The following is a 26,885-nucleotide window of genomic DNA, read 5'->3' as shown; positions in this document are numbered from 1 at the left end:
AAGGACACTTCGGAGTTCCAGGCAAGGTCCGTCAGGCATTTCCGACCCGTGGCAGGACTGCGACGGACTGAACGGAGCCCTAATCCATCCAACGCGAGCCAGGAATGTGCGTGGCAGTACCTACAGCAAAGCACTCACTCTCATGTTGAAAGCAGCCTAGGAACACTATACTATCGCATTCATAAACTTCCAACTCAATACATTACAAACAACGAAGCAGCACTCCAATCAGACGGTCGGAAACCAGCCCAATCCGACCCAAACACAAAACGCAGCAACGCATCTAGATCAAATACTCGCGCAGAAGCTCCGTCACCTTGTGCCCCTCATCCAGCCCCACCACCAAGCTAATAAATCCGTCCGGTCTCACGAGAGCCAAAGCCCCGACTCGCGGATCCACCCCGAGCAGACGGTGCCCCGCCGCCTGCGGATCTTCGTAGACGCGGTACTTCCACTGCGGCAGCGGGGCGGGCAGGCTCTCCAGACGCACCTCGTGGCGACTATCGGAGTGCACGAGGAACAGATCCACGATGCGACCGCGGTTCTGCGGGTTGGCGTAGAAGATGTCCTCGAAGCCCCAGGCCGGGTTGGCGGCCGCGTCGAAGCGCGAGAGGGCCGACGCGGAGGAGGCCAGGTAGTCTGTCAGCGGCGCTAGACGGCTATCCTGAATGGCGGAGCCGACGAATGCACAGAGGTGGAAGCGGCCGTTTGACGGGAGGTCATTGAGCAGGTTGAGGCGCGTCCCGTCCAGGTGACGGTAGACATCTATGGGATAGAGGCGCTTGCCGGGGGTCAGGGGCTCGACGGCCAAGTGGTCGATGACCAGAGGCTCCTCGCAGGGCCGCGTCAGGGGCCCCGGCTGGTATTGCTGGCCGACGCCGGAGGTGAACCCTTGCGCTTTCTTGTAGGTGTCCTGGAACTGGGTGTCCTCGCGGAAGTCCTTGCGCGAGAAGAGGTGCGAGAACTGCACGTCGAAGTCGATGAGTTCCTGGGCCATCTGGCGGCGCTCCAGGGCGTAGGTGCTTAGTAGACTGGGTTGGGCGCGCCCTTGCAGCACCAATGCCAGCTTCCAAGTCAGATTGTAGGCGTCGGCGACGCTGGTGTTGAGCCCCTGCGCGGCTGAGGTGCTGTGCGTATGGCATGCATCCCCCAGAATGAACACGCGGCGCTGGTCCCAGAACTGGTCCACGATCCGCTGCTGCAGTCGGTACTGGCTGATCCACAGGATCTGCTTGATCTCCATCTTGTAGGTGCCGGCCACGTCGCGCACGCGCTGTCGCAGCAGCGCCTCCAGGGCTGTGTCGCTGTACCGCGCGTAGCCATTGACTCCGTTGATTCCGTTCACTCCGTTGGCCTTGGGCGATGGCTGCTCGGCTACCTGACGGAGATCCTCGTCGTTGAGCAGGGTGTAGATGCGGTTTGTGTCCAGGGCGTTGGGGATCAGCATCATGCGGCCCTGGGCGGCGCGGATGGCGCAGCGGCGGCGCAGGTCGGGGAAGTCGCTTTGCAGCTGCACGTCGGCCACGCACCAGACCTCGTCCTGGCTACCGTGCGTCTCCCAGTCAAAGCCCAGCAGCTGCCGCGTCTTGCTGCCCGCCCCGTCGGCGCCCAGGAGGTACTTGGTGCGGCAGGTCGAGACGACGTTCGAGTGCCGGTGCTTGACCCGCACGTGCAGCGGATACTCCGTGTCATCGTCGACGTAGGCGAAACCGATCAGCTCCACCGGTCGATCGACCTGGCATCCATGGCGCTGCAGCTCTTCGTCGAAGGCGCGTTCCGTCTCACGCTGCGGCACGCTCAGAATCCACGGGTAGGGTGTGGTGGTCTGGATCTCCTGGCCGACGTAGGTGCGCTCCAGCTGCCCGAGATTGTTGGGCGCCCAGAAGGCCATCTCGCTGACATGGTTGCCCCGCGTGTCTAGCTGGTGACGGAGGTTGAGGGTCTGTAGGACCTCCTGCGTCCGGGGTTGGATTCCTGTCAATGTCCTTGTGAGTCTGTCTGTCTTTTGGGGGGGGTCCGTTACGGATGAAGTGGAAGTAAGCACACCTCCTGCATGGCCAGTCTGGATGCGTTCAGGGCGCACGTCAATCACCCGGGCGTCAACCTTGTAGCGAGCCAGCGTCAATGCGGCCATGAACCCGGCCGGGCCTGCCCCGACGACCAGGACGTCGCATTTGCTATCAGCTGGCATCTTGTCTGGTTGGGAATGGTAAAAGAACTAAAGAACTAACAAAGGTGGTGGACAAGTGTGCCTTGGGTGAGTGTGCTGTGGGCTGCAGTTATAGTTATTCCAGACTGGTCTCGGGCAGGATCATGCACATCTGACTGTATCGTCCAAGCCAACGCGCGACGGACATCGGCATCCGGCCTTGGAGAGGGGGCTGTCCGATGTCCGGCACTTCAGGCTTCAGGCTAGCTTCTCACAAGGGTCCCTTGTCCGATGTCTGCTGAGAGGTCGTTAGGGGGTCAGCACATCGAGCGTTGGATGGTATGCCGCACAAGAGACGAAAAGAGCCGGGGAGCACCTATTCGAAGAGGATGTTGCAATGTACTTTTCTTGCCACGGTCTATAACAATGACTAGATATTTCAAAATAAAAGTGACAAATCTCATATTAAGAAACAACGCATCTACAATCTGCAATTTGTACGTGTCCGTCCATTTACATGCGTATTGTGCGCAACATTGAAGAAGGCCATGTACACTTCTCTAAAGCAGCAGAATCAAGAGACTAGAAAGCAAAATTTCACCAGTAACACTGTATCTCCCTTACGCACTGGAACCACCAGTCAACTTGATCACTTGGCCTATTCGCATCATACTTTAGCATTCGCTGGATCCGAATCGAGGAAGAAATACTCACCGTTGATCCACTCGCCCTCAGCCGAGCTCAAAAAGGCAACCACCCGTGCCACATCGAGGGGCTTGCCCGTGCGGCCCAGCGGACACAGGCTCGCAATGCCCTTGTCGATCTGCTCGATGGGCATCCCGGGGTAGCCGTCGGGGGCGTAGTGCCACGAGTTCTCGAGGTACATGTCGGTGTAGATGCCACCGGGGGCGACGGCGTTGACGGTCATCTTCTTAGGGCCGCAGTCGGCGGCGAAGCTGCGGGTGAAGCCCTCGACGGCGGCCTTGGAGCCGGCGTACAGGGCGTGGTTCTTGACGCCGGTCATCTGGGCCGCGACGGAGGAGGTCAGGATCAGGCGGCCGCCGTGGCTGCCGTACTTGAGGGCGTGCTGGGCGACGAAGAACTGGGCGCGCGTGTTCAGCCCGAAGACCTCGTCGTACAGCTCCGCGGTGACATCCTCCTCGGCGGAGAAGGCCTCCATTCCGGAGTTGGACATGACGATGTCGATCTTGCCAAGGTGCTCGATGGCTGTCTCGAACAGCCGCGTCACCTCGGCCGGCTGGGTCACGTCCGCCTGGATGGCGATGGCCCGAGGTTTGCCAGGGAGGGCTTCGATCTCGTCGACGACGCGCTGGGCGGCCGCCGCGGAGCGAGCGTAGTTGACCACGACCGAGGCCCCGTGGGAAGCGAGCTCTTTGGCGATGGCGGCGCCCAGGCCCCGGCCGGCGCCGGTGACTAAGGCGACTTTGTCAGTGAGGTCGAAGGAAGTGGGCATTGTGATTGATCTGGCGGCAAGATTGATGAAGCGATGAGTTTTTTGTCAATGTGTCAATGGTGTAGGTGAATGATACAGAGTGGCGTGACAAGACTGCAGTCCATCTCGATATAAAGTATCACACCTCTTCGATGGGAATCTCTCAGCCCGCCAAGCAGTCCGCGCCTATCTTCCGCATCGGACAATCAGCCAATCCCAACTAAATCCATGCCAGCCGCAAGGCTGTCAACATGGCAGCTAAGGAATCGCCCCGAAGCATTCAGACAAAATGAATCCAATCAGTCGCGTAGGGACAAGTGCAGTCCGACATCTCATCGTGCACGCCTGCGTCGAGCGGACTCCACCGGCCATCGAGTCCGAAATCCTCCCCGACGTCAGCATCCATAAAAATACCCCTGTCAACAGTCAATACCACCAACGCACTCAATATGTTCAGCCCATACTGCTACGTCTCCCCGTTCTATCTTCTGCAATCCTCCTCCAATGTCTCCCCGGCTCGACCCCACCACCCTCGACCTCTCCACAAAGAGCATCCCCGCGCGCGAGTCTCGGGGCACGTATCTGAGCTCAACCGTCATTCGAGCCCCCGCCACCGAAGCATGGGACGCCGTGGTTAACACTGGCGCCTGGTCGACATGGAACACCTTCTGCCCCGGAGCCACCATCCGCGCGCAGCCTGACCAGAGACAGTCGACGCGGCTGCACCTCAGCACGAAGATGACCATCCATCTCAACTGGAACCCCCGGGGACCTAGAGCCAAGCCGGCAGATGTGGCCCTGGTGGTGACCGAGTTCGACCCGCCCAAGGACGGTCGACAGACAGCCGCGCGCATCGCGTGGGCGACCGATCCCTCGGGCAAGGGCTTGCCCGCGTGGCTGTTGTATGCGGAGCGCGTGCATGAGTTCCATGAATTTGTGGAGGAGTCTGCAAACGGGGAACTGGAAGGGAACGGGAATCAACGCATCACGCAGGTGGTGTCGTGGGAGTCGCAGCGGGGTCTGCTGGCGTATGTGGTCAAATGGTTCATGGGGAAGAAGTTCCGGGCGTGTCTGCAGGTGCAGGCTGAAGACTTAAAGTCTTTCGTTGAGAAAGGAGGAGAGAAGAAAATTAACCGATGAGAGAGGATGGAAAGATTGTTTTCTTTCCTTGGATATGTTCTGTTCTGTTAATCTTTCCTCGCTGATGAGGCTTCTAATGTACCTTCACGCTGCCGGTCGGGTGGTACCGCATAATTCTGCGAACACAAGCAAGGATTGGCCTTTGGCGTTCATAGATGCAGGTATATGGTATCATCTTTGGCGTACCGCCACTTCTAGACAATCATATCATACACATGTGTAGATCAGATGCAAGTAGAGGGAGAAAAGAGAAGAGAAAATGGTCGGTGAGAGCTGCTGTATTGTGCAAGAGAAAGAAACGTGACGCTGCTTCCTCGGTCGGCTTATCAATTGTATTGCTGCCTGAGGCATCAAGGCCCAGCGGTTTGGCCGGTTTGTTGTTCCATCGTAGAGGGTTAGTTGACAACTTACAACGACATGGCGCTTCGGAGTAAATTGCAACTATTCGAATGTGAGAGGTTCCCCTGATTCACTCCCACTGGCTAAACAAACGCCGCGATCTGCTTCGCATCGAGTAGTCCGAAAAGCGGAGCGAGAGATATAGAGGGCCTCAATCCCGACCATCACGGCAAAACCTTCCAACAGAACCACCCAATTAACCAGTAAATCTCCCGCTCGCGTTTTACTAGCTCTTTCTATGCAGAGAACCTTCAGTTCCTGCCAGATGTTCAGATAGTGGTAGTCACCACTCAGTCGTGATTTGACACGGAGGCCGTGCTCAGTAGGACTCACCATCGGTATCAGAAAGTTCACACTTGAGGCTCCACTTTTGACGGGCAAGAAGTATTCTCATGCGCCTGGGGGACGGAGTAACAGATTCATTGGCAAGCATACCTAACAAATCTCCACCCCAGAGAGTGCGTGAGGCTGTGGGAGTGGCGCTGGGCGGGCTGATCCGCCCTCGGCCCGGGTATGGGCAGGCATGGAGGCCCTACCGCATATGAACTCAGGGCTTCTTGGCTGACATACCCTTTCACGATCCTATGACCACTGCTTGTCTTGGCTGGATTGATTGAGTTGGCTGTTGGAGATGATCTTATTGGTCCGTTCGTTCTTACTTGCTACAATAGTACATGTGTACATGTGTTGCAAGTTAGCGCTGGGCCTGTCCCCCGAGACACTAAAATCAATGCCGAGAGAGACCTGCCGGACGATCTGTCCACCATCCAACGGATATCGGATGGAATGCGCTGAGCTGTGTACCTGACTTGCCCAAAGATCAGTCATGGTGACGTCGGATGTCAGCATGCCAAGATGGGCGTAGCAGTGTTGTGCCTGTTGCCCTGAATGACTCGTGGTGCACAGCTTGGCGCCACTGCTGCCCAGCATCCACGCTGGATTGTATGTATGCGCAGCGCTTCAACCACCGCATAAAAACCCTGCAGCACGCACTGCTTCCACTACCAAGCATCAGTAACGATCTCGCGCCCATTTTCCGACTCATTCATCAGAATCCACAAACATGCAATCACTGAAATATGTCCTCTGCCTCACCCTCCTCTCCCCACTGGCAACCGCCCAATCCTCCAGCCAGGCCAACTGCACCGTCTTCAACTGGGACCACAACGAAGCCTACCTGAAGACCTACCCTCCCCAGCGTGTCTCCGCCGCGGAGACCTGCTCCAGCAGCACAAATCTGACCTGCGCCCTCACGGCCGCCGGCGACGCAAGCTACACCGCCCGCACCAATCTCACCAGCCTCTCCGCCACGGCCTTCGCGACGGCCGTCGACGAGACGGTCGGCAATGCGACGCTGACTGAGGAGTTCAGTGACTCGACCGTGGGAGCAATCGACGGCACGCGCCTGCTCCGTCCGGGCCAGTCGGCCTATTTGAACTTCACGGCCTATCAATACTGCTACACGGGGACGGTGGAGGGCTGCACGTCCGGGGTGGAGAATCGGACGGCGGTGGAGGCGTGCGCGCCGCTGTACCATACCAGTGCGGATGATTCGGCGGTGATGGATGGGTTTCTTACAGTTGTCAATGTGAGTCAAGGGCAGGTAGGGCAGTTGAAGGATCCGTATGAGAATCAGCAGCGCGGGGAGGGGGGAGTCATCAGTGTAGGAAGAACTGGGTGGGGGCTTGTGATGCTTGGGATTATGGGTGTTTTGGTGGTGGTTTAATGTGACTTGGGATATACTTTCTTCATCTTGTTTTGTGGTTGGTCTGGTTCAAGATCAGATGTGAAATACCATTGTCTTGCTTGTTTTTCGGGATTGCAGCTTGGCCAACCCGCCATCAAGGCATCAACCAACAAGCTACTGTGAGGCAATCTCGACATATCTCATTGATTTCTACAAGACAGTATGCGTTCTAATGCCCATCTTCAATCTCGATATGTGATTCACACTACCAGTCTAGTGGCAAAGCTGATTAGTCACCGTATCCTCCGGAATCGCGAGCATCCGTAGATGTTTGAATATGTGCAACTAATATAGTGTGCTTGCTAGAAGCTTAGAAAATGAATGATGATGCATCATGCCATTTCTCTTCGATGAATGGTCATTGACCACACTATTTTCGGCCCGTCCCTTCTCTACACTACTCGGTAATCGCTCCTTGATTTCCACGCGTCGCCCATGCGAGAGACCGGATTGGGTTAGTGGTTGGGGGCAGTGCCTGCATACCAGGTTCTGAGTTGGAGAATGTCCATAAGGCAGTGCTCATGATAGCATGTTTCGATCGCAGAGAATCTGACGCAAGGTAATTTGCAGTTTCACTCAGTTATCGAGCAGTTCATTACGAAGCGTAATCGTCTCTAGCAAGTGCCTGACAACTCAGCTGCGCCTCTACAGAGATCTCATTGGCGTAGCACACAAATTCTAACCTCAAAATCATAGCACATTCTCTCCATACCAGATCGATCTCACACCGCTCAGCCCTAACTATCCCTCGACCCAACACGGGTATGACTACTAGCTGCCAGCAAAACCAGATTAGCATCTACCCCAAGTTTGGATGTCTTCCACGCCGGAATTCCTTACCAATAGACCCCTTCCCCCCCTTCAAGTAAGCATGATAATCCGCCTCCTCCTCGCCTCCCATCGACCCCGCCGTCAGTACCGTCGTATCTCTGTGTGCAGTACTCCGGCCCAACACACTCCGCAACCCGGTGATCGTCCCGCGCGGGATGCGCGGAAACCCCCATCGATTCTTGTCATGGACCGGGGCAGTCCGCGGCCGACTCTCCACCTCCGAGCCATCCGTCCGCTGCTTCCACGTCCGCTTGATCCGGCTGAGGTACCCGCGCACGCGGTCGGAGACCTCGTTCGACCCGATCAGGGTCGACCGGTAGGCGGTGATGGAGGCCATGGCCACCCCGATGCAGGCCTCCGCGTGCAGCCAGAACACCTGCCACGGGTAGTCCAGGGCGTTGCGGTAGTAGGTCCCCGCGGCGCGGATGATGGAGCAGGCGAACATGAAGCCGGAGAGGCAGACGAAGCAGCCGATGCCGAGTTTGGTGAGCGTGCGGAGCTGGACGTTGCGGAGGAGGAGGATGGGGATGGTGACGACTTGGGTGGATGGTTAGCAGGCCGATTGGAGGAGGGAGAAGGGAATGGGATGGGCTGGGATGGGATGGGAGAGGGTAAGCCAGACGCACTGATTAAATCGCTTAGAGCGTCGAGGCAGGGGAAGGCCCAGAAGGCGGCGAGTAAGGAGGTTCGTGACGCGGGAAGATCGGGGAAGCATTTCTCTGGGTTGGGTGAGGTGGGTTAGATGCTGACGTACGGCTATCGTGAGGGAAGAGTGAGTGGGGTTTGGGGGGAAACGTACTGCCTGCCTCTTCCCCGAGGTACGGACATGCGATGAGCTCTTCGCCCACCACGATCGCGATCCAGGATGCGACCGAGAAGACGATCGCGAAGCGATAGTACCAGATCAGCTTCCGCGAGACGTTGCGCAGCAGCGGGTAGAAAAACGCGAAGTAGCACCATTTGACGGAGAAGACCACCGTCCACAGCAGCGTGATGTATCCGAGCTGCCACTTGGACTGCTCCAGTAGTTTGTCGTAATGCTTGATGGCGAGCGCATACGCGGCCGAGTTCCCGGACAGCACCCCGAACAGGATGTAGACGATCTGCACCCGCAGGTAGAGCATGGCGGTCACCACGCACAGGCAGAGGAAGGCGAGGATGAGAAAGCCATCGTCTAGGTAGAGTCGTCGTCGGGTGAAGAGGCGGATGAAGATGCGTCCGGAGAAGGACAAGAATGCCAGGCCGAGAAGGACGCCGATTGCGATCTGGTTTGGATGTTAGGGGAATTCTCGAGTGGTGCAGTGGGTAGAGGGTAATGGGTAGTGGGTGTAGTAGTGTCGTCAGCTCACCTTGAACTGGTACAGTGTAATCCGCCCGGCACTGTCGATAGATTTCTCCGCTTCAGCAATCTGGTCCGGGCTCAGGCTCGAGGCGAAGGCATTGATCACGCCTGAAGATACATCCATGATGGTTGGGGTTCTTGCTGGATTCACTGGTGATGCTGGTCTAGCATGTTCGCAGGTGGTGCCTTTAAGGCCTCTTAAGTAGATTTCACCTGGACGTACCAGGACCGAGTCAATGGCCGCAGCAGCATTTGATGCTTTCTTAGATGGTGGGCCGTACTGCAGTTAGGTGTGGTCAAGCATGCGCCTGTAGTGGGATGCATGCCGCCAAGCCCTTGTGCCTGAGTGGGGGCGCAACCACGAAGTAAGCATGTAAGCCCAGCACTGCCTTCTCATACCCCAGTCCAACCCTCTTGATGACGCTGAAAGTCACACGGTCCGTGCGAATAGCCCCCACCGGGCTGTCAAAAGAATGTCCGAACTGCCTTGTGGTGGTCAACACCACAGTGCTATCTACATACCGTGCCCTAAGTCACGCAACTAGACTAGAGACACTGCCCGGAAGGGGCGGGCGGTAAAAATCAAGCAGCAGCAGATACAGTAAATCAAAACAGAGGGAAAGAAAAAAGCGATTCTATTTTATGGGTCCGACAGAATGTCGGTAGGTGCTTGTCATACAGATCACCATCAAGGTACTGTATAACGTGCATGAAACATGGTGGTCAGTACCTCTGCATCACAACGCCAGGTTCTGAGGGTTGCAAAGGGGCACATAGTGAGTGTACACTGGACAAGTCCGTCACACCGATTTCGCTTGACAAACACCACTTGGGCTGGAATTAACCCAGTTACCAGCTGTTTGAGCTTTTACGAGAATTCATCTTCTGGATTTGAAATGTCTTATGTGATGAATTCTCAGCGATTGCTATTCTGCCTTCCTAGGTTGCTTCCACGGCTCAGTCACTCTCTTGCTCAGTTGGCAGCTTCATCGTGATCATTGATGGCTCTTCCCAGAAGCGAGTGAAGAGCTCATTAAAGGCCTCAAACGCCGGACGTGCATAGGTCTTGCCTTGGTGCCAGCCAAACACAACCGCGAACACGGACATACTGCCCATATCCACAATCCATGCTCCGCTATCGACCGGGTAGCCCGCCATCGACAGGGTGTACATCCGGCCGACGGGGGGCATGTCGATCACGTTGAGCTTGCGACTCTTCAGCCGACGCGGACGGTGATTGACTGCAACATGCAGTCGACCCGCCGGGACGCTGCACTTGGAGATCGAGTGCAGCGAGGTCGTATCCTCGTTGAGAAGCAGCGCCTGATCTTCCAGACGGACCAGAGCCCAATTCCCTTTCAGATGCCAGAACTTCGGGTCTGCTGCACCGAGACCCGGGATGTCAGGGATCGCCCCGATCCGCTGGTCGGTTTGGTAATCATAGGCCTCAAAAGCGAAGAATGGGCACAGTTTCACGTCACTCGAGCAGAGCGGGGAGTTCCCGGCCTCGTCATAACTCGACATGGGCGCCCATAGGGCTTCCTCGTTCTGCTCCTCGGACACCGGAGTCTTCTCCTCGATGAACATGGCCTCTTGGTCTGGGACCGCTAGGAATGGGCGAAGAACTGTCAGTCCGTAGACGGTCCCATACAGCGAGATGATCCCACCGATGGTGGCTTCTCGCCGCGGATCGCCTTTTTGGCCAACGTAGAATCGAGATCCGCAAATTCTGGAAGCCATTTTCACCAACTGGAAAGCCGGGTAATTTATGAGGGTTGGGGTTTGAAATCAGCAGGCTGTTCACTTAGAACCGTTGTATTTAACCTCTTCGTCCAGCTGCGGAATTTGAGCTCTCTCTGTGCGTTTCTTTATACTGGTCGACACAGTGTCGCGTTCACCGAGGCGACTCATTATATCAATGTTGAGACTTCCCGCTACCATTCTTTGAGAACGCTCACTGCCCACGTCCCGCCTCTTCTTAGTCTCTGTCCTTTTTACCAACAACCTTTATCATTATCTGCTGCCCTAGAGCCGTCTACAATAGTTCTGCGGCGATGAGCCACTGGCTGTTCCATGGCTAGTTCTATTTGCAATACTAGAGGCCGGGCCGCAACGCGGTGCGGATGCGCCACTCAGCAGCCCGATATCGATGCAAATATCTGGAAGCAATCCACCGGCACAGTTACTGTTATATAACCCATGGAAATCCTCAAGCCCACTCATCCCATTAACCCATACTTTTGTATCTCAGAAAAGCAGAACCATACTTTTCGTAGCATACTGCCGCCAACCATCTACAATCTAATGCTCTAGATCACCGCACTGCTCTTCATGAACCCGACAATACGCCCAAACATGTCTACAGGGTTGGAATACATGGGGAAGTGGCCACTCTGGGGGATCTCCGCCAAGGCGACCCCGTGCTCGCGCAAGGTGCCCAGATACGATAGGTCGCGGTTCAGCTCGCCGTACATGAACATCCGGGGACACTGGAGCGCCAGGAAGCGGTCCATCAGGTCCCCGCCATCGGACAGCTCCACCATGGACCGGAAGATGGGCTCGATCGCGGCGGGCCGGACGCGCGCGGGCAGCGTCGACGCGTACAGGGCGGTCGAATAGGCCGGGTTGCTGCGCGTGCGCTCGATGAACATCTCCAAGAATTCCTCCGGGGTGGACCCGGGGTGGGTGAAGATCTGGCGGCTGAGGAAGCAATCCTCCAGGGTCAGGTTGCCCTTGATATCGACGAAGCTGAGGATGCGGTCCGGGTGGCGATCGGCCAGCATCAGGGCCACGAGCCCGCCCATCGAGTGGCCGATCAGGTGGAAGCGGTCGACGCCGTAGTGGTGCAGCACGGCCTCCGCGGTGGCGACCATGAAGGCGATGGTGGCGGCGCTCGGGTCGGCGGTGTGTGTCGCGGCGCACCCGGGCGCGTCGTAGGCGAGGAAGGTGTGCTCCTTCAGCGGTCGCTGGAAGATCAGATCGTGCAGCTCCTCTTTGCACGAGCCGAAGCCGTGCAGCCACAGGATGGCGGGTTGCCGGCCCCGGCGGATCAGCGCGGATATTTGCAGGGGGTTCCCTTCCACGGTGATCGGGAAAGTTTCGTATGCGGGGGTCTCGGGATTCATTGTGCTGGGATTTCTCTTTGTTTCACGATCTGAAAGGAGATACTACCATAGATGAGGTTGATGCCGTATAGCTGACATCTGGTGGTATGTGTGGCTTTGGTCGCACCCTCGACTCCTACTATTGAAGCGGGGCGTAGGGCTCCCGACTAACAGTCAAATGTTCGTAGACCGATGGGGATCTCGGATATTCAGAAAACATCCATGCCACTAATACAACTAAACCTCATAGACTAATAGCATGAGAATCATGGCGGTAGTTGAACTATTAACTAGTTCAATAAAGCCAAATAGAGTCATCAAACAGGTTTTATCCGACTTCTTCTGGCGGTGGTTAGTCACGTGGGCTAGCCATGTCACGTGGGATGGGATGATCTCATCGCTGTCTTTCTCTCTCTCTTTCTCTTTTTCTTCCTCCATCCTCCATCCAAGATTACTCCTTGACCATCCGCGGTCCCAGACCCTCGAAACAAGGCTGAGGCTGTTGCGCCTTTCGGAGAACTCCCGAACAAGCCAAGAAGAGATTGGACCCTGATGAGCTAGCTGCTTACCCATTCAAAGAACCCTGAACGAAGGGACGAGATAGGCGACCCACCGGTTCCTTGTTCGTCAGTCAATCACCCGCGTGTCCCGAGCTTCCGATGATGTTCCATGAAGCAATGGGCTGTGGACCCAAAGGCCCTGATGGCGTCACTGCCCGCACTTGAGTCTGACTCTTCGATAATGCGGTCTCGCGACCTGCACGTTTTTTTCTCTTTCTCCTTCCATTCGCCTTGATCCTTCTCCAATTTCCCCTACTCTATTCTCTTTCTTGCTTTTCCTTCTTTCCTGATCAGTCACAGCACTGCCACCCTCTACAGACACAAGTCTCAATCCAATCTCCAACTCTCCTCACCCCTGCATGGTCTACCCCATCTGCCAGCACCCATGCCGTCCCACCATGGCTCAACAGCCGACGACTGGCCTGAGGATCGGCTCGCCCACGACGAGCCCTCTTCCAGCGGCCATCGTCACTCCAAACGGCGCGCCCACTACCATGAAAAAGGTCTAAATACTGGGGTGCGGATTATGGGTGCGTGTCACGACAACCCCGTCCTGTGTGACAATAGCTGACCGTTATACCCATTCTCCAGACGATGGCCGTCTCGATATCAAATTCCGCGACCGCAAACCCTGGGTCACCAAGATCCTGCAACACCTCCAATCCCAACCACCCGAACTCGAGAAAGGCAAGAACGATTTCTGTATCAATGCAGACGATTGGGACGAGGAACACCAAAGCCCCCTCAAACTCAACATCGTCATCCAAGTGGTCGGCTCCCGCGGGGATGTACAACCGTTCATCGCGCTGGGAAAGGTGCTCAAGTCCCACGGCCATCGCGTCCGCCTCGCAACCCATCTGGCTTTTCGAGAAGTCATCGAGGACGAAGGGCTCGAGTTCTTCAGCATCGGAGGGGATCCCGCGGAGCTGATGGCGTTCATGGTCAAGAACCCCGGGCTGATGCCGCATATGAGTACGATACGAAGCGGGGCGATCCGACGGCGACGGCGGGAAATGAAGACGATATTCTCGGGGTGCTGGCGGTCGTGCTGGGAAACCGGCGACGGGACGGGCATGCATCACATCCCCGACGATCCCTGGAGCGAGGCGGGCGACTACAGGACCAAGCCGTTTGTGGCCGATGCGATTATCGCCAACCCGCCCAGTTTTGCGCACTTGAGTTGTGCGGAGAAATTGGGCATCCCCCTGAACATGATGTTCACGTAGGTGTTTTGAGGCCGCGCGCTTGGATTTGTTTTGTGGCTGACAACGTGATTAGAATGCCATGGTCGGCCACGCAGTCATTCCCTCATCCACTGGCCACGGTGCGGTCGCAAAACACCAAGCCGTCCGCGGCGAACTTTGCGTCGTATGCGATCGTCGAAATCATGATGTGGGAGGGTCTGGGAGACTTGATCAACAAGTTTCGCAAGCGCGAACTGGGTCTGGATCCGTTGGATGCTATCCGTGCGCCGAGTATAGCACATCAATTGCAAATCCCATTTACATATCTATGGTGAGAGACATTATCCCTGTTCATGATGACTCTCATTGACCGGTCTAGGTCGCCGGCTCTCCTGCCCAAGCCTTCGGACTGGGCCGAGAATATCGATGTGGTGGGTTTCTCGTTTCTTTCTTCAGGGTCCGACTACAAGCCTCCGGACGACCTCGCCTCCTTCCTCAAAGCAGGCCCTCCTCCCATCTATATCGGTTTCGGATCCATCGTCGTCGACAATCCAGGCTCATTGACCAGGATCGTCTTCGAGGCCATTAAGGCGAGTGGCCAACGGGCCATTGTGAACAAGGGCTGGGGGAATCTCGGAGCCGACGAAAAGGACATTCCCGACAACATCTTAATGATCAGCAAGGCTCCACACGACTGGCTGTTCCAGCACGTTTCCTGCGTGGTGCACCACGGTGGGGCCGGCACTACGGCCGCCGGCCTGGTGCTGGGCTGTCCCACGGTGATCATCCCCTTCTTCGGCGATCAGCCCTTCTGGGGCTCCATTGTCGCGCGTGCGGGTGCGGGTCCACAGCCGATTCCCTACAAACAATTGACGACGGAGAAGCTCACGGAGGCGATCAAGACGGCCTTGGAGCCCTCCACCAAAGAAAAGGCCAAGGAAATCGGTGAGCAGATGCGCTCGGAACAAGGTGTGCGGAATGCGGCCATCAGCTTCTATCAACATCTCGACCTGCAGAGTCTGCAGTGCTCAATCTGTCCCCATCTGCCGGCCGTATGGTGGGTCCGGCATTCTCACATCAAACTCAGCACATTCGCGGCGGCAGTGTTGGTCGAGACGGGGTTGATCGACCCACGGAACGTAGTCCTGTAAGTTATCATGTGCCACACGTGCAAGCAACTCACGCTCAACTCCACCAGATACCGGTCGATCGAATACGACACGAACCGCGACCCTCGCGGTCCCCTGACCGCCGGCGCGGAGGTTCTCTACGGCATCGTCTCCGGGTTCGTCAGCGGCATCGCCGACGTCCCCAACGGCGTGGCAACGATGTTCTCCACATCCCGGGAGCATCGGCACCGTCGCCGGAAGGAATGGAAGCACGTGCGCGAACTGCAGCAGCGGGACGGTGCGTCCCTCTATCGGCGCACGAAGTCCTCTCTTGATTCCGGGGTTGGGGAAGAGAGCAGCCAACTGAGCCAACGCGACCTCCGGAAAATGCGCGCTCAAGCGAACCGGCCCGTCAACACTGCAAGCCACTCCCGCCTATCATCCGACGAGTCCGACGAGGCCTACGTCTCCGCCGAAGAAGGCCACTCCAGCGACAGCGCCAGCGAGTCGAGTCGCTCCGACCATGGCGAAGAGACCAGTCCCCGGACGAGCTCCGGTAGCTCCCAGACCACGTTAGAGCCAGACACGGACCCGGTGATCGGCGAGGAACTCGACCTGGAGCGGACGATCACCCGGCTCCGCACGCGCGAGGAGTCCGGCGCGAAAGAGTTCTTCGGGGAAGCCACCTATCACGCCGGGAAGATGGCCAAACACATCCTCAACTGGGCGATCATGATCCCCACCGACGTGACGCTGAGTCTGTCCAAGGGGTTCCACAATGCCCCGAAGCTGTACCATGATTCCACGGTGGAGAAAACGCCCAAGGTGCTGGGTGTGAGGAGCGGGTTCCGCGCGGCAGGCACGGTAGGTCCTTCCTGGCTCGACGGTTGGATAAGCGTGGAACTGGTGTGGCTGACAAAATGAGCAGGAATTCACGCATGGCCTCTACCACGGCGTGACCGGCTTGATCACCCAGCCGATGCTCGGCATGGAGAAATCCGGCGGCGGCGGCTTCGTCAAGGGAATTGGAAAGGGTGTGGGCGGGGTGTTCTTTAAGCCTACTGCCGGTAAGTCGCTTCTCTGGTGTACTGTTTCCCCGGGGAGATCAATGTGCTGATCGAGGGCGGTAGGCATCTGGGGCCTCGCAGGATACCCGCTGGACGGGATCCACAAGAGCTTGCGGAACTCCCTGGCCAAGAGCAAGACGAAGGAGATCCTCACCTCGCGGATCAAGCAGGGCATCGAGGAGATGAGTGCTGCGCCGCCGCAGCAGCGGGCGGAGGTCATCCAGCGGTGGAATGAGTTGGTGAAGGAAGAAGGGGGTGCTGCGGCGGATAGTGGCGGTAGTGGAGATTCGCATCCATGACGACGACGAGGATGAACGCGGCAACTAGAACCTAATCAGATTTATAATACTGTACAGTACAATGACTTGGACCATGATAAACGAAGATTCAGAGCTACGAAAGCAACGACTACCTTGGCTTTTCATTTTTGAACCTAGGATATCCTACTTGACAAATGGAGGGTGCGGTGCTAGCACTAACATCCATCGCTAGACCTTGGTAATATTCCTTCGACGCTGCTGTACCCTACAATTCTCTGCGTAAGCCCTGTTCGTTAGTTATCTCGAGTCACGTACTGTCTCACAAAGAGGAGGTAAGGGCCCGTCTTTCTGCCTGCGAGAATGTGGTATGCTGTGCTGTGGCGACGAAAAGGGAAGGAGAGGCGGGAAATGAAGCTCCGTACGACATCTGGTCTCCTTGCGACCAGGGGACGTAGATAAACCATTCATTCACTGCAAAGCAATGAGGCTCAATACTTGACCTCGATGATATGGTATTGCCTCTGCACTGGGAGGGAAAGCCCCAGCACCCTTCAGCCTCGTGAGTAATCCGTCGGTTGGGTGGGGGGGGGCTTCACTTGTGGAAGTCGGCTCTAGTAAGAGGCCGGGTGGTTTTCCCGGGTTCTCCCCGATAAAACACCGCAAAGCCTCAAAGCGAGGCGAGATAGATAAGTGAGCGACGTAGATCAGATGGCAAGGGGCGCATAATGTACCTTGCTGCAGTGGTTGCTTGCTGAGAACTGCGTGCGGCATGCGGCTGTGGCCCAAGCCTTCCGAGAACATGATTCAGGCTACGAATAATGATAATGATAACCGACCTGGGGGGGGGGGGGGGGTTGTAGGCCGATTCGAGAGACCTGGTGAGCAAACCAACAAGGGCGAGGTAGAAGGCAACTTGGACAGGTCGAGCAGAGGTGAAATGTAGGTGAAATGTAAGGTGGAAGCCCGGCCTGCTTTGCATCCCAAGGCAAGGGCCGAAGACACGAGTCAGATGTCAAATTGGTGGCGCGGTGAACAGCCTGCATGTGCATGTTCCACTGAGGAGTGACTGTCTACTCAGAAGGTCATTCTCATGTAGTACAAACGAGCAGGCACAGGTCCATGAGGGTTGACTCTTATATCTTACGAGGGTTGGCTCTACTTACTACATACTAGATGCCCAACTGATACATCACATCACAAGTGTGTGAACCAAGGTGTGCTCCGCTATTCTCTGGACTTGGGGGCTCAAATCAGCTAGCTCACTTTGTCTTCGCCGGATTCGCATTGTTCAAGAATATTCCCTGGATAGCTAACTGTGCTATTGGACAAAGTGACCTATGAACGATAAAGTCAACCGCTCGACACCGACAAGAAAGGCCATCGCTTGTTCGACATCTAATAACATGCCGGTCCCAGAACGTGATACCGAGCATGCTTTAGCTCAAGAATTCAGCAAAGTCCTTGGAACAAAGATTGACACCGCTGATAGCTTCTTTGATTATGGCGGAGACTCCATCGATGCTATAATGGTGGCATCACGGATCAACAAACAGCTCGACGTTGCCATTACTGCTCAAGATGTTTTCGAGTGCTCAGACATCGCCACCTTGGCCGAGCGAATCACACCACTACCACGGTCGAAGAAATACGTCTCGATACCTCGCTCCCAGAGCCATGGTCCGGTCCAACAGTCATTTGCGCAGGGACGGTTATGGTTCTTGGAACAACTGCACCCCGGCTCTGCCTGGTATCTGATGCCATTTGCGACCCGCCTCCGAGGCCCTCTTCAACTAGACGCACTGCAGGCAGCTCTATCAGCACTGGCCGAGCGCCATGAAACTCTCCGCACAACATTCAATCAACAGGACGGAGGGGGCTTGCAAGTGGTCCACCCTTTCCACCCCAAACCACTCGACGTGATCAACATGGCCTCGTCAACAGACGCAGATCTCCTGCGTGCGCTGCACCGCGAGCACGCCACGGTCTTTGATCTCTCCACCGAGCCTGGATGGAGGCCATCCGTCTTCCGCCTGGGTCCGGAGGACCATGTGTTATCGATTGTCATGCACCACATCGTCTCCGACGGATGGTCGGTGAACGTCCTCCGGAAGGAGCTGAAGGCCCTCTATGCTGCTGCAATTCGAGGCCGGCCGCCGCTGTCAGCAGTGGAGCCCCTCCCCATCCAGTATCGCGACTTCTCCGCCTGGCAGAGGCAGGAGGCCCAGGCCCGCGAGCATCAGCGGCAGCTGGAGTACTGGCTCGAGCAGCTCCACGACAGCCAGCCCGCCGAGCTTCTCTGTGACCACCCACGGCCCACGTCCCTCTCGGGCGAAGCGGGTCGTCAAGAGATCCGCATCGAAGGCTCCCTGTATAAGGACCTGCAACAGTTCTGTGCGAGGCGCCAAGTGACCCCGTTCACTGTCCTGCTCACCGTCTTCCGGCTGACGCACTACCAACTGACCGGGGCAAGCGACGCGACGATCGGCACCCCGGTTGCCAACCGCAGCCGGCAGGAGCTGGAAGACCTGATCGGGTTCTTCGTCAACGTGCAGTGCATCCGCATCACGGTCAACGACGAGTCCTTCCAGGAGCTGGTGCGCCAGGTGCAAGGCACAGCCAGCGCCGCATTCGCCAACCAGGATGTCCCCTTCGAGGACATCGTCTCCCATCTGGGGAATGGACGAGACCTCTCGCGCAATCCCCTGGTCCAGCTGGCCTTTGCGGTCCACTCGCAGGCAAACTTCGGCCAATTCGAGCTGGACGGCGTGCAGACCGAACAGATTGATGTCGTGCCCACGACGAGGTTCGACCTGGAGCTTCACCTGTTTCAAGGGGAGGACTGCCTCCAGGGCCATGTCCTCTATGCCAAGGAACTTTTCGACCCCGTCACCATCAGCCTGTTCCTGGCGGTGTTCCGCGATCTCCTGCAGCAAGGGCTGGCTCAGCCGGAGACCACAGCCAAACGTCTCCCGTTAGCCAACGGCTACCCTGCGCTCGACCAGATGGGGCTGATCCAGATCGAACGATCGGAGTACCCACGGGACGCCAGCGTCGTCGAGATCTTCCAGCAGCAGGTGGCCGCCGGCCCGACCCGAGTGGCTGTTCAGGACGCATCGACGCAGCTGACGTATCTTGAGCTGGACCGACGGTCGGACCGGCTCGCGACCTGGCTCGCAGGCCGAGGCTTTCCAGCAGAGACCCTCGTGGGGGTGGCTGCCAACCGCTCATGCGAGACGATCGTGGCATTCCTGGCGATCCTCAAGGCCAACCTGGCCTATCTGCCTCTGGACGTCAAAGTCCCCGCGGGCCGCATCGAGACGATCCTGGCATCCGTTCCGGGCTGTCGACTCGTTCTGCTAGGAGCGGACATCAATGCCCCGGCCGTCCACCGCGCCGGGGTCGAGTTTATCTGCGCACCAGAGCCTGATCATCCGGAGCCACACGGAACCCTGCACGGGGCCCCGGCGATTGTGCCCCCGCGCCCGGGGAGTCTGGCCTACGTGATGTTCACCTCGGGGTCCACCGGCCGTCCCAAGGGGGTCATGATCGAGCATCGCGGCATCATCCGCTTAGCGAAGAGCAACGGCACACTACTCCGCTCTCCGCCGGATTACCGCATCTCTCACATGGCCAACCTGGCCTTCGATATCTCAACGTGGGAGATCTACACGGCGCTCCTGAACGGCGGGACTCTGATCTGCATCGACGACATGGCCGTGATGAACGCGATCCAGTTGGATGAGGTGTTCAGCACCGCGGGCGTCCACGCCGCGATGTTCACCCCCGCGCTGCTCAAGAGCTGCCTGGACGAACACCCGCAGACACTACGCAGCCTCGGCCTGCTGATGGTGGCAGGTGATCGATCGAGCCCGAAGGACCTGGCCATGGCGCAGGGGCTGATCAAAGGTGGGGGCGCGGTCGTCAATACGTACGGCCCGACGGAGAACACCGGGGGAAGCACGATATACCGCGTCCCTCGCGGGGAGCGATGTGTGAATGGGGTGCCGATCGGCCGGGCCCTCACGGACTCCGGCGCCTACGTGATGGACCCGAGCCTGCGTCTCGTGCCCCCCGGGGTCATGGGGGAGCTGGTCGTCACCGGTGCCGGGCTCGCGCGAGGCTACACCGACCCGCTGCTGGACCAGGGCCGCTTTGTGACCGTCGAGATCGGCGGGCAACCCACCCGGGCGTATCGGACGGGGGATCGCGTGCGGTATCGGCCAACGGACGGGCAATTGGAATGCTTCGGGCGGATGGACCAGCAGGTCAAAATCCGCGGCTATCGCGTCGAACTCGCGGAGATCGAGCAGACCCTGCTCGCCCACAGTTCGGTCAGTGATGCTGTGGCTGTGGTACAGCGGCAGGAACAGGAAGACGGGGGTTCGAGCATTCTCGGCTTCGTCACAGTTCTCGAAGCGCAAGACTCAGCCCCGGGCGCGCACCCTGCTGAAGACACTTCGACCGAACAGGTCAGCAGCTGGACCGACCTCTTCAACACGGACAACTACGGCGCGATGGCCGATCTGGGACCTGACACAATCGGTCGAGACTTCGTCGGATGGACCTCGATGTACGATGGAAACAATATTGATGCCGGGGCGATGAACGAATCGCTGGACGACACTATTGACACCATCCGTCAGAGCAGCCCACATGATACCGTGCTAGAAGTAGGCACGGGGAGTGGGATGGTCCTCTTCAATCTGATCCATCATCTCCAGCGGTATGTCGGCGTGGAGCCGGCGCGCAATGCAGTCCAACTTGTCACCGCGGCTGCCCAGTCATTCCCCGGGGCGGCGGAGAAGATTTCCATGCATGTCGGCACGGCGGCGGACATTTGTCACCTTCAGAGCGACCAGTCGCATGATCTTGCCATCCTGAACTCGGTTGCCCAATACTTCCCCTCTTCGGGGTACCTGATGAAGGTGATTAAGGACCTGGTGCAACTGCAGGGTGTGAAGCGCATCTTCTTGGGTGACGTACGGTCTTATGCACTTTACCAAGAGTTCCAGGTGTCCAAGGTGTTGCACCGTCTGGGCGACGCAGCGACGGTGGACGACATTCAGCAGACCATTGCTGAGGCTCCTGGTGTGGAAGAAGAGTTACCTCTTGATCCTGCGTTCTTCACAATGCTAGCAAGTCAGCTCCCCGACCTCATCGAACACGTCGAGATCCTGCCCAAGAAGATGGACGCAACAAACGAGCTGAGCTGCTACCGCTATGCGGCTGTACTGCATGCCCGGCGGGAGGAGCACCCGCTGATTCAGGTCCACGAGGTTCAGGAGAGCGACTGGATTGACTTTGGGGGCGCTGCAATGGATGACCAATCCCTCTTGGGGCTTCTGCAGAAGTCGACTCAGTCATCCCTGATCGCTGTGAGCAACATCCCGTACCGGAAGACGATCTTAGAAAGACAGATTGTCGATCTTCTGGATGATCCGTCTGTGAATGTGCTGGCTGCCCGCAACCACCGGCTCCAGACCCTCCGTCCCATGAGCCAATCCCCGCCGTCTCTTTCACCGGTGGAATTGGTTGCACTGGCTCGGAAGACGGGCTTCGAGGTTGAGATCAGCTGGGCCCGGCAGCATTCCCAGCGCGGCGGACTGGATGCTATCTTCCACCGCAACCAGACGCAAAGCAAGACAGGGCGAGTGCTCTTCCGATTCCCCACTGACCATACGGGTCGGTCGCTTCGAACGTTAAGCAACCATCCTCTCCAACAGCGACAGAATCAGAAAACCGAGCGAGAGCTGCGGCAGATGCTCCAGGCCCGGCTTCCCCAGTACATGGTGCCCCGGTTGATCGTGGTTGGTGACGAGATGCCCCTGAACAACAACGGTAAAGTCGACCGCCAGGCGCTCGCAAAGCAGGCCCACGTGTGTCCCAGATCGAAGGTAATACCAGAGAGAGTAGCACCAGGCAATGATACAGAGCTTACCTTGGCTCGAGTGTTCAGCGACATTTTGGGGACGGATATTGGCATTACCGATAACTTCTTCGACCACGGTGGCGATTCACTGAAGGCCACCAAGGTGGTGACGCGAATCAACAACCAGCTGGACACTGCGATCACGGTGCGAGACCTCTTCCAACATCCCACCGTGGCGACTCTGGCTCTGGAGATGCAGACCTCGCTGCTCTCGAGCCCAAAGGTTCAGCACCAGGACTTCCCACCCTTTTCCCTCCTGGACTACGACTCCTCGTCTCTCACCCCGGCCGAGCTTGGCGAGCTAGGGCTTACGTCGACAGACGCCATCCTCGACATCCTCCCATTGACAGGATGCCAGGTCTGGTTTCTCACCCAGTGGACCCCAGTGACCATCTCCTTCATGATCGACGGTCCCGTAGATCTCGACCGACTGCGAGCCGCCTGCCGGTCCAGAAGCACAGCGTTCTGCGTACCGTCTTCACCAGGCTTCGAGGCAGTTTTGTCCAAGTGGTCCTCCGGTCTTTCGCGGAGTGCTTCTCCCACCGGTTAGCAGAACAACATACCGCGGACTCCTCCTTCTGCGCCGACTGTCCGGGCTGTGAGATCCCTAATCTCGGCCGTCAGAACCCTCTGGTGCTAGGCAAACCGCCCACGCGATTCACGCTGATCTCTCAGTCGCCCACGAAACACGCCTTTGTGCTCCAGCTCTCGCACGCCCAGTACGACGGGCTCTCGTTGCCTTATCTGTCCTCCGACCTAACCACCGCCTACAGTGCCGGCGGCGTCCTGCCATCCCCCGCGACCGCCGCTCCGTTCTCGCAGTATATGTATGGTCGCCACCAGCACAAGACGGCCGCGGCCTTGGACTTCTGGCGCCGATATCTCCCGGGCGCGACGATGACGACGCTCGCCGGCGTCTCGACCGCGGTCCCAGACCGCGATAGCTTCACCGACATCAAAGAAACCGCGATCGACGCGCTCCCGCGCTGCTTGCCGGGGATCACGATCCCGACACTCACGAACGCAGCCCTCGCCTTCACCCTAGCCCAGTACACCGACACCAACGACATCACCTTCGGGCTGGTGATGGACACGCGCGAGAACCCGGTCCGCGGCGCAACCAGCATCCTGGGCCCGTGCATCAACATCAACCCGGTGCGCGTCCAGCTGCCGGCCGGAGCGGCGGGGTCCGTGCTGGACCTCTGCCACGCGCTGCACCAGCACTACGTCCAGATCTCGCGCCACAGCGTGCTGGATCTGGCCGACATCACCGCCCAGAGCACGCGCTGGCCGCGCGGCACGCGGTTCGGGTGCATCGTCAACCATCTGCCGGGGGAGGGGCCCCCGCCGCTCGTCTTCGACGGCACCGACACCGCGTTCCGGTCCACCGACCTCCGCATCCAGTTGCCCGACCAGGTGCTCATCCGGTCCATCGCGGCGGGCCGCGAGCTGAAGATCCAGGTCCTCGCCTCCAGCGACGTGTTGAGCGCCCAGGAGGCCGCCGCGCTGGCGCGCCGTCTGCTGACCACCGTCCACCGGTTCGCCCAGTTCCCCAACACCCTGCTTTCGGCGCCGTGGCTGGCGCTGTAGGCTGTCGTGCGGCTGGTTGGTGTTTCTTCTTCGATTGGGGACTGGAGATAGTCGACTTCATGCAGCCCATGGCATACTTGCCGCGCAAGTTAAAGCCCTATCGATATCACTGTTCGCCGCGGAGAATCGGCCTCGGTTCGAGGAGGGAAGGCTGCGTTGTCCGCTCTCTCGACCTGCCCTGGATTTTTTTTTTTTTTTTGGGTCAATGTTCAAGCCGTGGTAATGGTCATCGCATGTAAGTCTCATCTGTGGATCCCCTGGCGGTTAGAGTCAGTGAGCGAGGTGCATGCTTTCCATTCCCAGAAGTTCTGGCCGTTGAGTCCCCGGCCCGGTCTTCCGGCAGGTGCGGACAGCAAGCGGATATATAACTTATTAGATGGCGGGATGGAATGGAGTATTGCACCGGATAAGAGAGCATCGTGAGCCACGCGAGTTCATCGCAATGAAAACATTACCGATGTAGCAATAGTAGAAACGGAAACAGGGCCTCCACCCCCCAAAAAATAAATAAAGAGTATCGCAGCATGGTCGCACAAGGGGGCGGGCGGTGGTCAAGGCAACGACGGGTATCGTATGCTTTTGTTCATATAACAAAAAAAACCAGCTTCTTACATCAACCGGCAAGGTGGCCGAGCGGTCTAAGGCGTCAGGTTAAGGTCCACCTTAGCAGTCAGCTTTCCAAAGCTTCCTGATCATCGTCAGATGGCGTGGGTTCGAATCCCACCCTTGTCATGTCTTTTTGCCGCCTCCCGCCTTTCCCGTCCGTCGTCCCTCAGCTCTGTTTTTCTCTTCGGCGAAATCATCGTTATTGTCAGTTCTTGTCAGTCCTCTTCATTCATTTTCTAAATTTTACTTCTCAAGCATAGACAACTGGAACTGGAGGAATCAGCATCGAATGACAACAACCCGCTTTCCCCTCTTCACCCGCCATCCATGCATGTAGGCAGACACAGCCCTTAGCCCTATGACACGCCAACCTTACAGAGAGCAATACACCCACTTCCAACCAGACCCCAGCAAAAGCTACAGTCGACACAGACACTCAGTAATACATCTCAGAGAGAATGGATTTGATTAATTTATACAACGAATCTAGTCAACACCCCAGCAGGCAACAACCAACACCCACCGAACCATCCACGTCTAACACACAACCACATCTCATCTGGTCATACCCCCCCTGACACTCAGAATCTAGGCAGACTCAACGCACTGGGAGTAGTAAGGGTTCCACTGCTTGCAGGTCCAGCCGTCAACGCAGGTGGTGGCACCGGTCCAGCCCTGGCCACCGCAGCGCTCGTACTTGCCGGCGGTGCCGGAGGCGGAGGAGGCAGAGGAAGCAGCGGCGGCGGCAGTGGTCTCGACGGCGACGGCGGCAGCGGTGGAGGAGGTGGTCTCGGCGACGGCGGAGGCAGCGGCGGAGGCGGAGGAGGACTTGGTCTTGTTGCGGCAAGCAGTGGCCTTCTTGGTGGAGGCGACGGCCGTGGCGAAGGTGGTGGGGGCAGCGGCGGTGGTGGTAGGGGCCACGGCGGCGGCGGTGGAGACGGCGGCGACGGCACCCTTGGTGGTCACGGCCTCGATGGAAGCAGAGGAAGAGGAAGAGGAGGTGGCAACAACGGCAGCGGCGGCGGAGGAGCTGGACGAGGAAGAAGAGGAAGAAGAGGAAGCAGAGCCAGAGCTAGTGCCGTCCCAGACGGAGGGACCGGGGATCGGGTAGCTGTCGAAGGAGCCGTACATGTTGAAGAGGATACCGGGGTCGGTGGCGGAGTAGGCGCCGGGCAGGCTGACACCGTCGGGCAGAGTGTTGGCACCGTCGGAGGTGACCTTGAACTGGACACACTCCATGTAGAACTGGGCGCCGCCCTCGGTGTTGGCCTCGTGGAGGGCGATGATCTCCGGGCGGAAGAGGTAGTCGCCGGCGGGGACGTCGGGGACGGTGATGTTGTGCTTGCCGCGGTTGGCGATCAGGGTGTCGACGGCCCAGGTGCCGTCGGAGTAGCCGTCCTCGGCGATCTTGACCCAGTTCTTGCCGCTGCTGCCGGCGGTGGTCGGGGCCATGTAGACCATGACGGGGCCCTTGTGGGAGGAGGCGATGATGTCGTCGGAGGCGTCCCGGCTGTCGTGGTGCCACTCGAAGGTGACGACGTCGCCGCCCTTGACCGAGAGGGTCTTGGCCGCCGCCTGGTCGCCGTTGACGTTGCAGGTGATGTCGGTCGAGGTCACGTCCTTGACGGGGCTGTTGCTGGGGGGAGACCGGATGTAGCCACTGGCACTGTTGCCCAGACCCTGGTCCTCGCCGTTGATCCAGACGGCGAAGACGGTGGCGTGGGCATCGACCATCTTGGCTGCTGCTGCCAGAGCGAGCATACCGAAAGTAGAGGACTTCATTTTGGGAGAAGAGTGGTAAAAAAAAAAGAAGGACTGAAAAATGAAGGGAAGGGAGTAAGTGAATGAATGAATGAATGGAAGGAAGATGACCTGCAGAAAAAGAATGAACTGCTATCCAAGCTGGAGAAGAAAAGAAAGGAAAAGGCACAGCAGCAGTAGCAAGGAGAAGGGTCTTATATCAGGGCCCTTGGAGCAGGGTCTACTCCGGAATCCGTCCAGAGGATGAAATTCTGAATGCCGGCGAACTGGAGCGGAGCCCGCCAAGACGCGACGTTTCATCTTAAATGCTGCCCGCCTCCACCGGAGAGCGTCTGGCTCGCTCCCATCCGCCGAGGCAAGTTCCCTGCCAAGCCCTTTTGTGGCAGCGGCGGCTTGGCTTCATTCGAGACAGGAGGCCAGCAGGCAAGACAGGACCCGGACGGGGTCTGGACGGGGCTCGGATGCGTCTCCTGGGTCTTACTCTCTAACTCGACACCGCCGCAGGCAATCTCCCCAAGGGCACCATGGGTGGTTCGATCGCTCTTGGCTGCTTGACTGGTCACAGTTTCCGAGGGTGAACCTGGAATCTTGGAATCTTCCTGGGCCCTGGGCTCCAGGAGTACGGAGTAACGGGTGCGGTGAAGTCCCCAATGT

General features: G+C 57.9%; 10 protein-coding genes and 1 non-coding gene across 11 annotated transcripts; 5 read left to right on the top strand and 6 right to left on the bottom strand.

Annotated features, from left to right (window-relative positions):
• Positions 1-283: 283 nt before the first annotated feature.
• BO72DRAFT_516636 (uncharacterized protein) lies at positions 284-2,191 on the bottom strand (the record flags this gene model as incomplete). The annotated part of the gene is made up of 2 exons (XM_040949598.1): positions 284-1,974; positions 2,047-2,191. The coding sequence occupies 2 exons, from the start codon at positions 2,189-2,191 to the stop codon at positions 284-286; spliced, it is 1,836 nt and encodes a 611-aa protein (XP_040805598.1).
• Positions 2,192-2,769: 578 nt separating this feature from the next.
• On the bottom strand, positions 2,770-3,623 carry BO72DRAFT_455474 (putative versicolorin reductase; the record flags this gene model as incomplete). Its single annotated transcript, XM_040946235.1, has 2 exons — positions 2,770-2,807; positions 2,864-3,623. 2 exons carry the CDS (start codon positions 3,621-3,623, stop codon positions 2,770-2,772), a joined length of 798 nt encoding a protein of 265 aa, XP_040805597.1.
• A 241-nt stretch (positions 3,624-3,864) lies between these two features.
• Positions 3,865-4,843, top strand: BO72DRAFT_209824 (SRPBCC domain-containing protein). Its single transcript, XM_040939657.1, has one exon. The coding sequence runs from the start codon at positions 4,107-4,109 to the stop codon at positions 4,740-4,742; it is 636 nt and encodes a 211-aa protein (XP_040805596.1). The 5' UTR covers positions 3,865-4,106; the 3' UTR covers positions 4,743-4,843.
• Positions 4,844-5,874: 1,031 nt separating this feature from the next.
• On the top strand, positions 5,875-7,079 carry BO72DRAFT_444555 (uncharacterized protein). Its single transcript, XM_040943846.1, has one exon. It carries the CDS (start codon positions 6,205-6,207, stop codon positions 6,865-6,867), a length of 663 nt encoding a protein of 220 aa, XP_040805595.1. The 5' UTR covers positions 5,875-6,204; the 3' UTR covers positions 6,868-7,079.
• A 546-nt stretch (positions 7,080-7,625) lies between these two features.
• On the bottom strand, positions 7,626-9,295 carry BO72DRAFT_524482 (uncharacterized protein; the record flags this gene model as incomplete). Its single annotated transcript, XM_040949877.1, has 5 exons — positions 9,069-9,295; positions 8,519-8,984; positions 8,346-8,438; positions 7,729-8,256; positions 7,626-7,663 (listed from the first exon to the last, which is right to left on the bottom strand). Exons 1-5 carry the CDS (start codon positions 9,183-9,185, stop codon positions 7,626-7,628), a joined length of 1,242 nt encoding a protein of 413 aa, XP_040805594.1. The 5' UTR covers positions 9,186-9,295.
• A 723-nt stretch (positions 9,296-10,018) lies between these two features.
• On the bottom strand, positions 10,019-10,801 carry BO72DRAFT_455470 (uncharacterized protein; the record flags this gene model as incomplete). The annotated part of the gene is made up of 1 exon (XM_040946234.1): positions 10,019-10,801. One exon carries the CDS (start codon positions 10,799-10,801, stop codon positions 10,019-10,021), a length of 783 nt encoding a protein of 260 aa, XP_040805593.1.
• Positions 10,802-11,195: 394 nt separating this feature from the next.
• Positions 11,196-12,449, bottom strand: BO72DRAFT_444554 (alpha/beta fold hydrolase). The gene has a single exon (XM_040943845.1). The coding sequence runs from the start codon at positions 12,184-12,186 to the stop codon at positions 11,371-11,373; it is 816 nt and encodes a 271-aa protein (XP_040805592.1). The 5' UTR covers positions 12,187-12,449; the 3' UTR covers positions 11,196-11,370.
• Positions 12,450-12,615: 166 nt separating this feature from the next.
• BO72DRAFT_444552 (putative UDP-glucose,sterol transferase) lies at positions 12,616-16,516 on the top strand. The gene is made up of 7 exons (XM_040943844.1): positions 12,616-13,255; positions 13,317-13,947; positions 14,004-14,240; positions 14,289-15,056; positions 15,108-15,882; positions 15,947-16,085; positions 16,149-16,516. The coding sequence occupies exons 1-7, from the start codon at positions 13,111-13,113 to the stop codon at positions 16,382-16,384; spliced, it is 2,931 nt and encodes a 976-aa protein (XP_040805591.1). The 5' UTR covers positions 12,616-13,110; the 3' UTR covers positions 16,385-16,516.
• Positions 16,517-17,748: 1,232 nt separating this feature from the next.
• On the top strand, positions 17,749-23,864 carry BO72DRAFT_483197 (acetyl-CoA synthetase-like protein; the record flags this gene model as incomplete). Its single annotated transcript, XM_040947783.1, has 2 exons — positions 17,749-22,792; positions 22,828-23,864. The coding sequence occupies 2 exons, from the start codon at positions 17,749-17,751 to the stop codon at positions 23,862-23,864; spliced, it is 6,081 nt and encodes a 2,026-aa protein (XP_040805590.1).
• A 619-nt stretch (positions 23,865-24,483) lies between these two features.
• BO72DRAFT_t40 lies at positions 24,484-24,596 on the top strand. The gene has a single exon. It is a non-coding gene; the product is annotated as a tRNA-Leu (tRNA).
• A 363-nt stretch (positions 24,597-24,959) lies between these two features.
• Positions 24,960-26,364, bottom strand: eglD (putative endoglucanase). Its single transcript, XM_040943843.1, has one exon. It carries the CDS (start codon positions 26,250-26,252, stop codon positions 25,059-25,061), a length of 1,194 nt encoding a protein of 397 aa, XP_040805589.1. The 5' UTR covers positions 26,253-26,364; the 3' UTR covers positions 24,960-25,058.
• Between the last annotated feature and the right edge of the window lie 521 nt (positions 26,365-26,885).

Source organism: Aspergillus fijiensis (assembly GCF_003184825.1).
Source record: "Aspergillus fijiensis CBS 313.89 unplaced genomic scaffold BO72scaffold_5, whole genome shotgun sequence".
Lineage (NCBI taxonomy): Eukaryota > Fungi > Ascomycota > Eurotiomycetes > Eurotiales > Aspergillaceae > Aspergillus > Aspergillus fijiensis.
The sequence above is the reverse complement of the archived record's forward strand: the minus strand, read 5'-3'. Positions and strand labels throughout refer to the sequence as shown.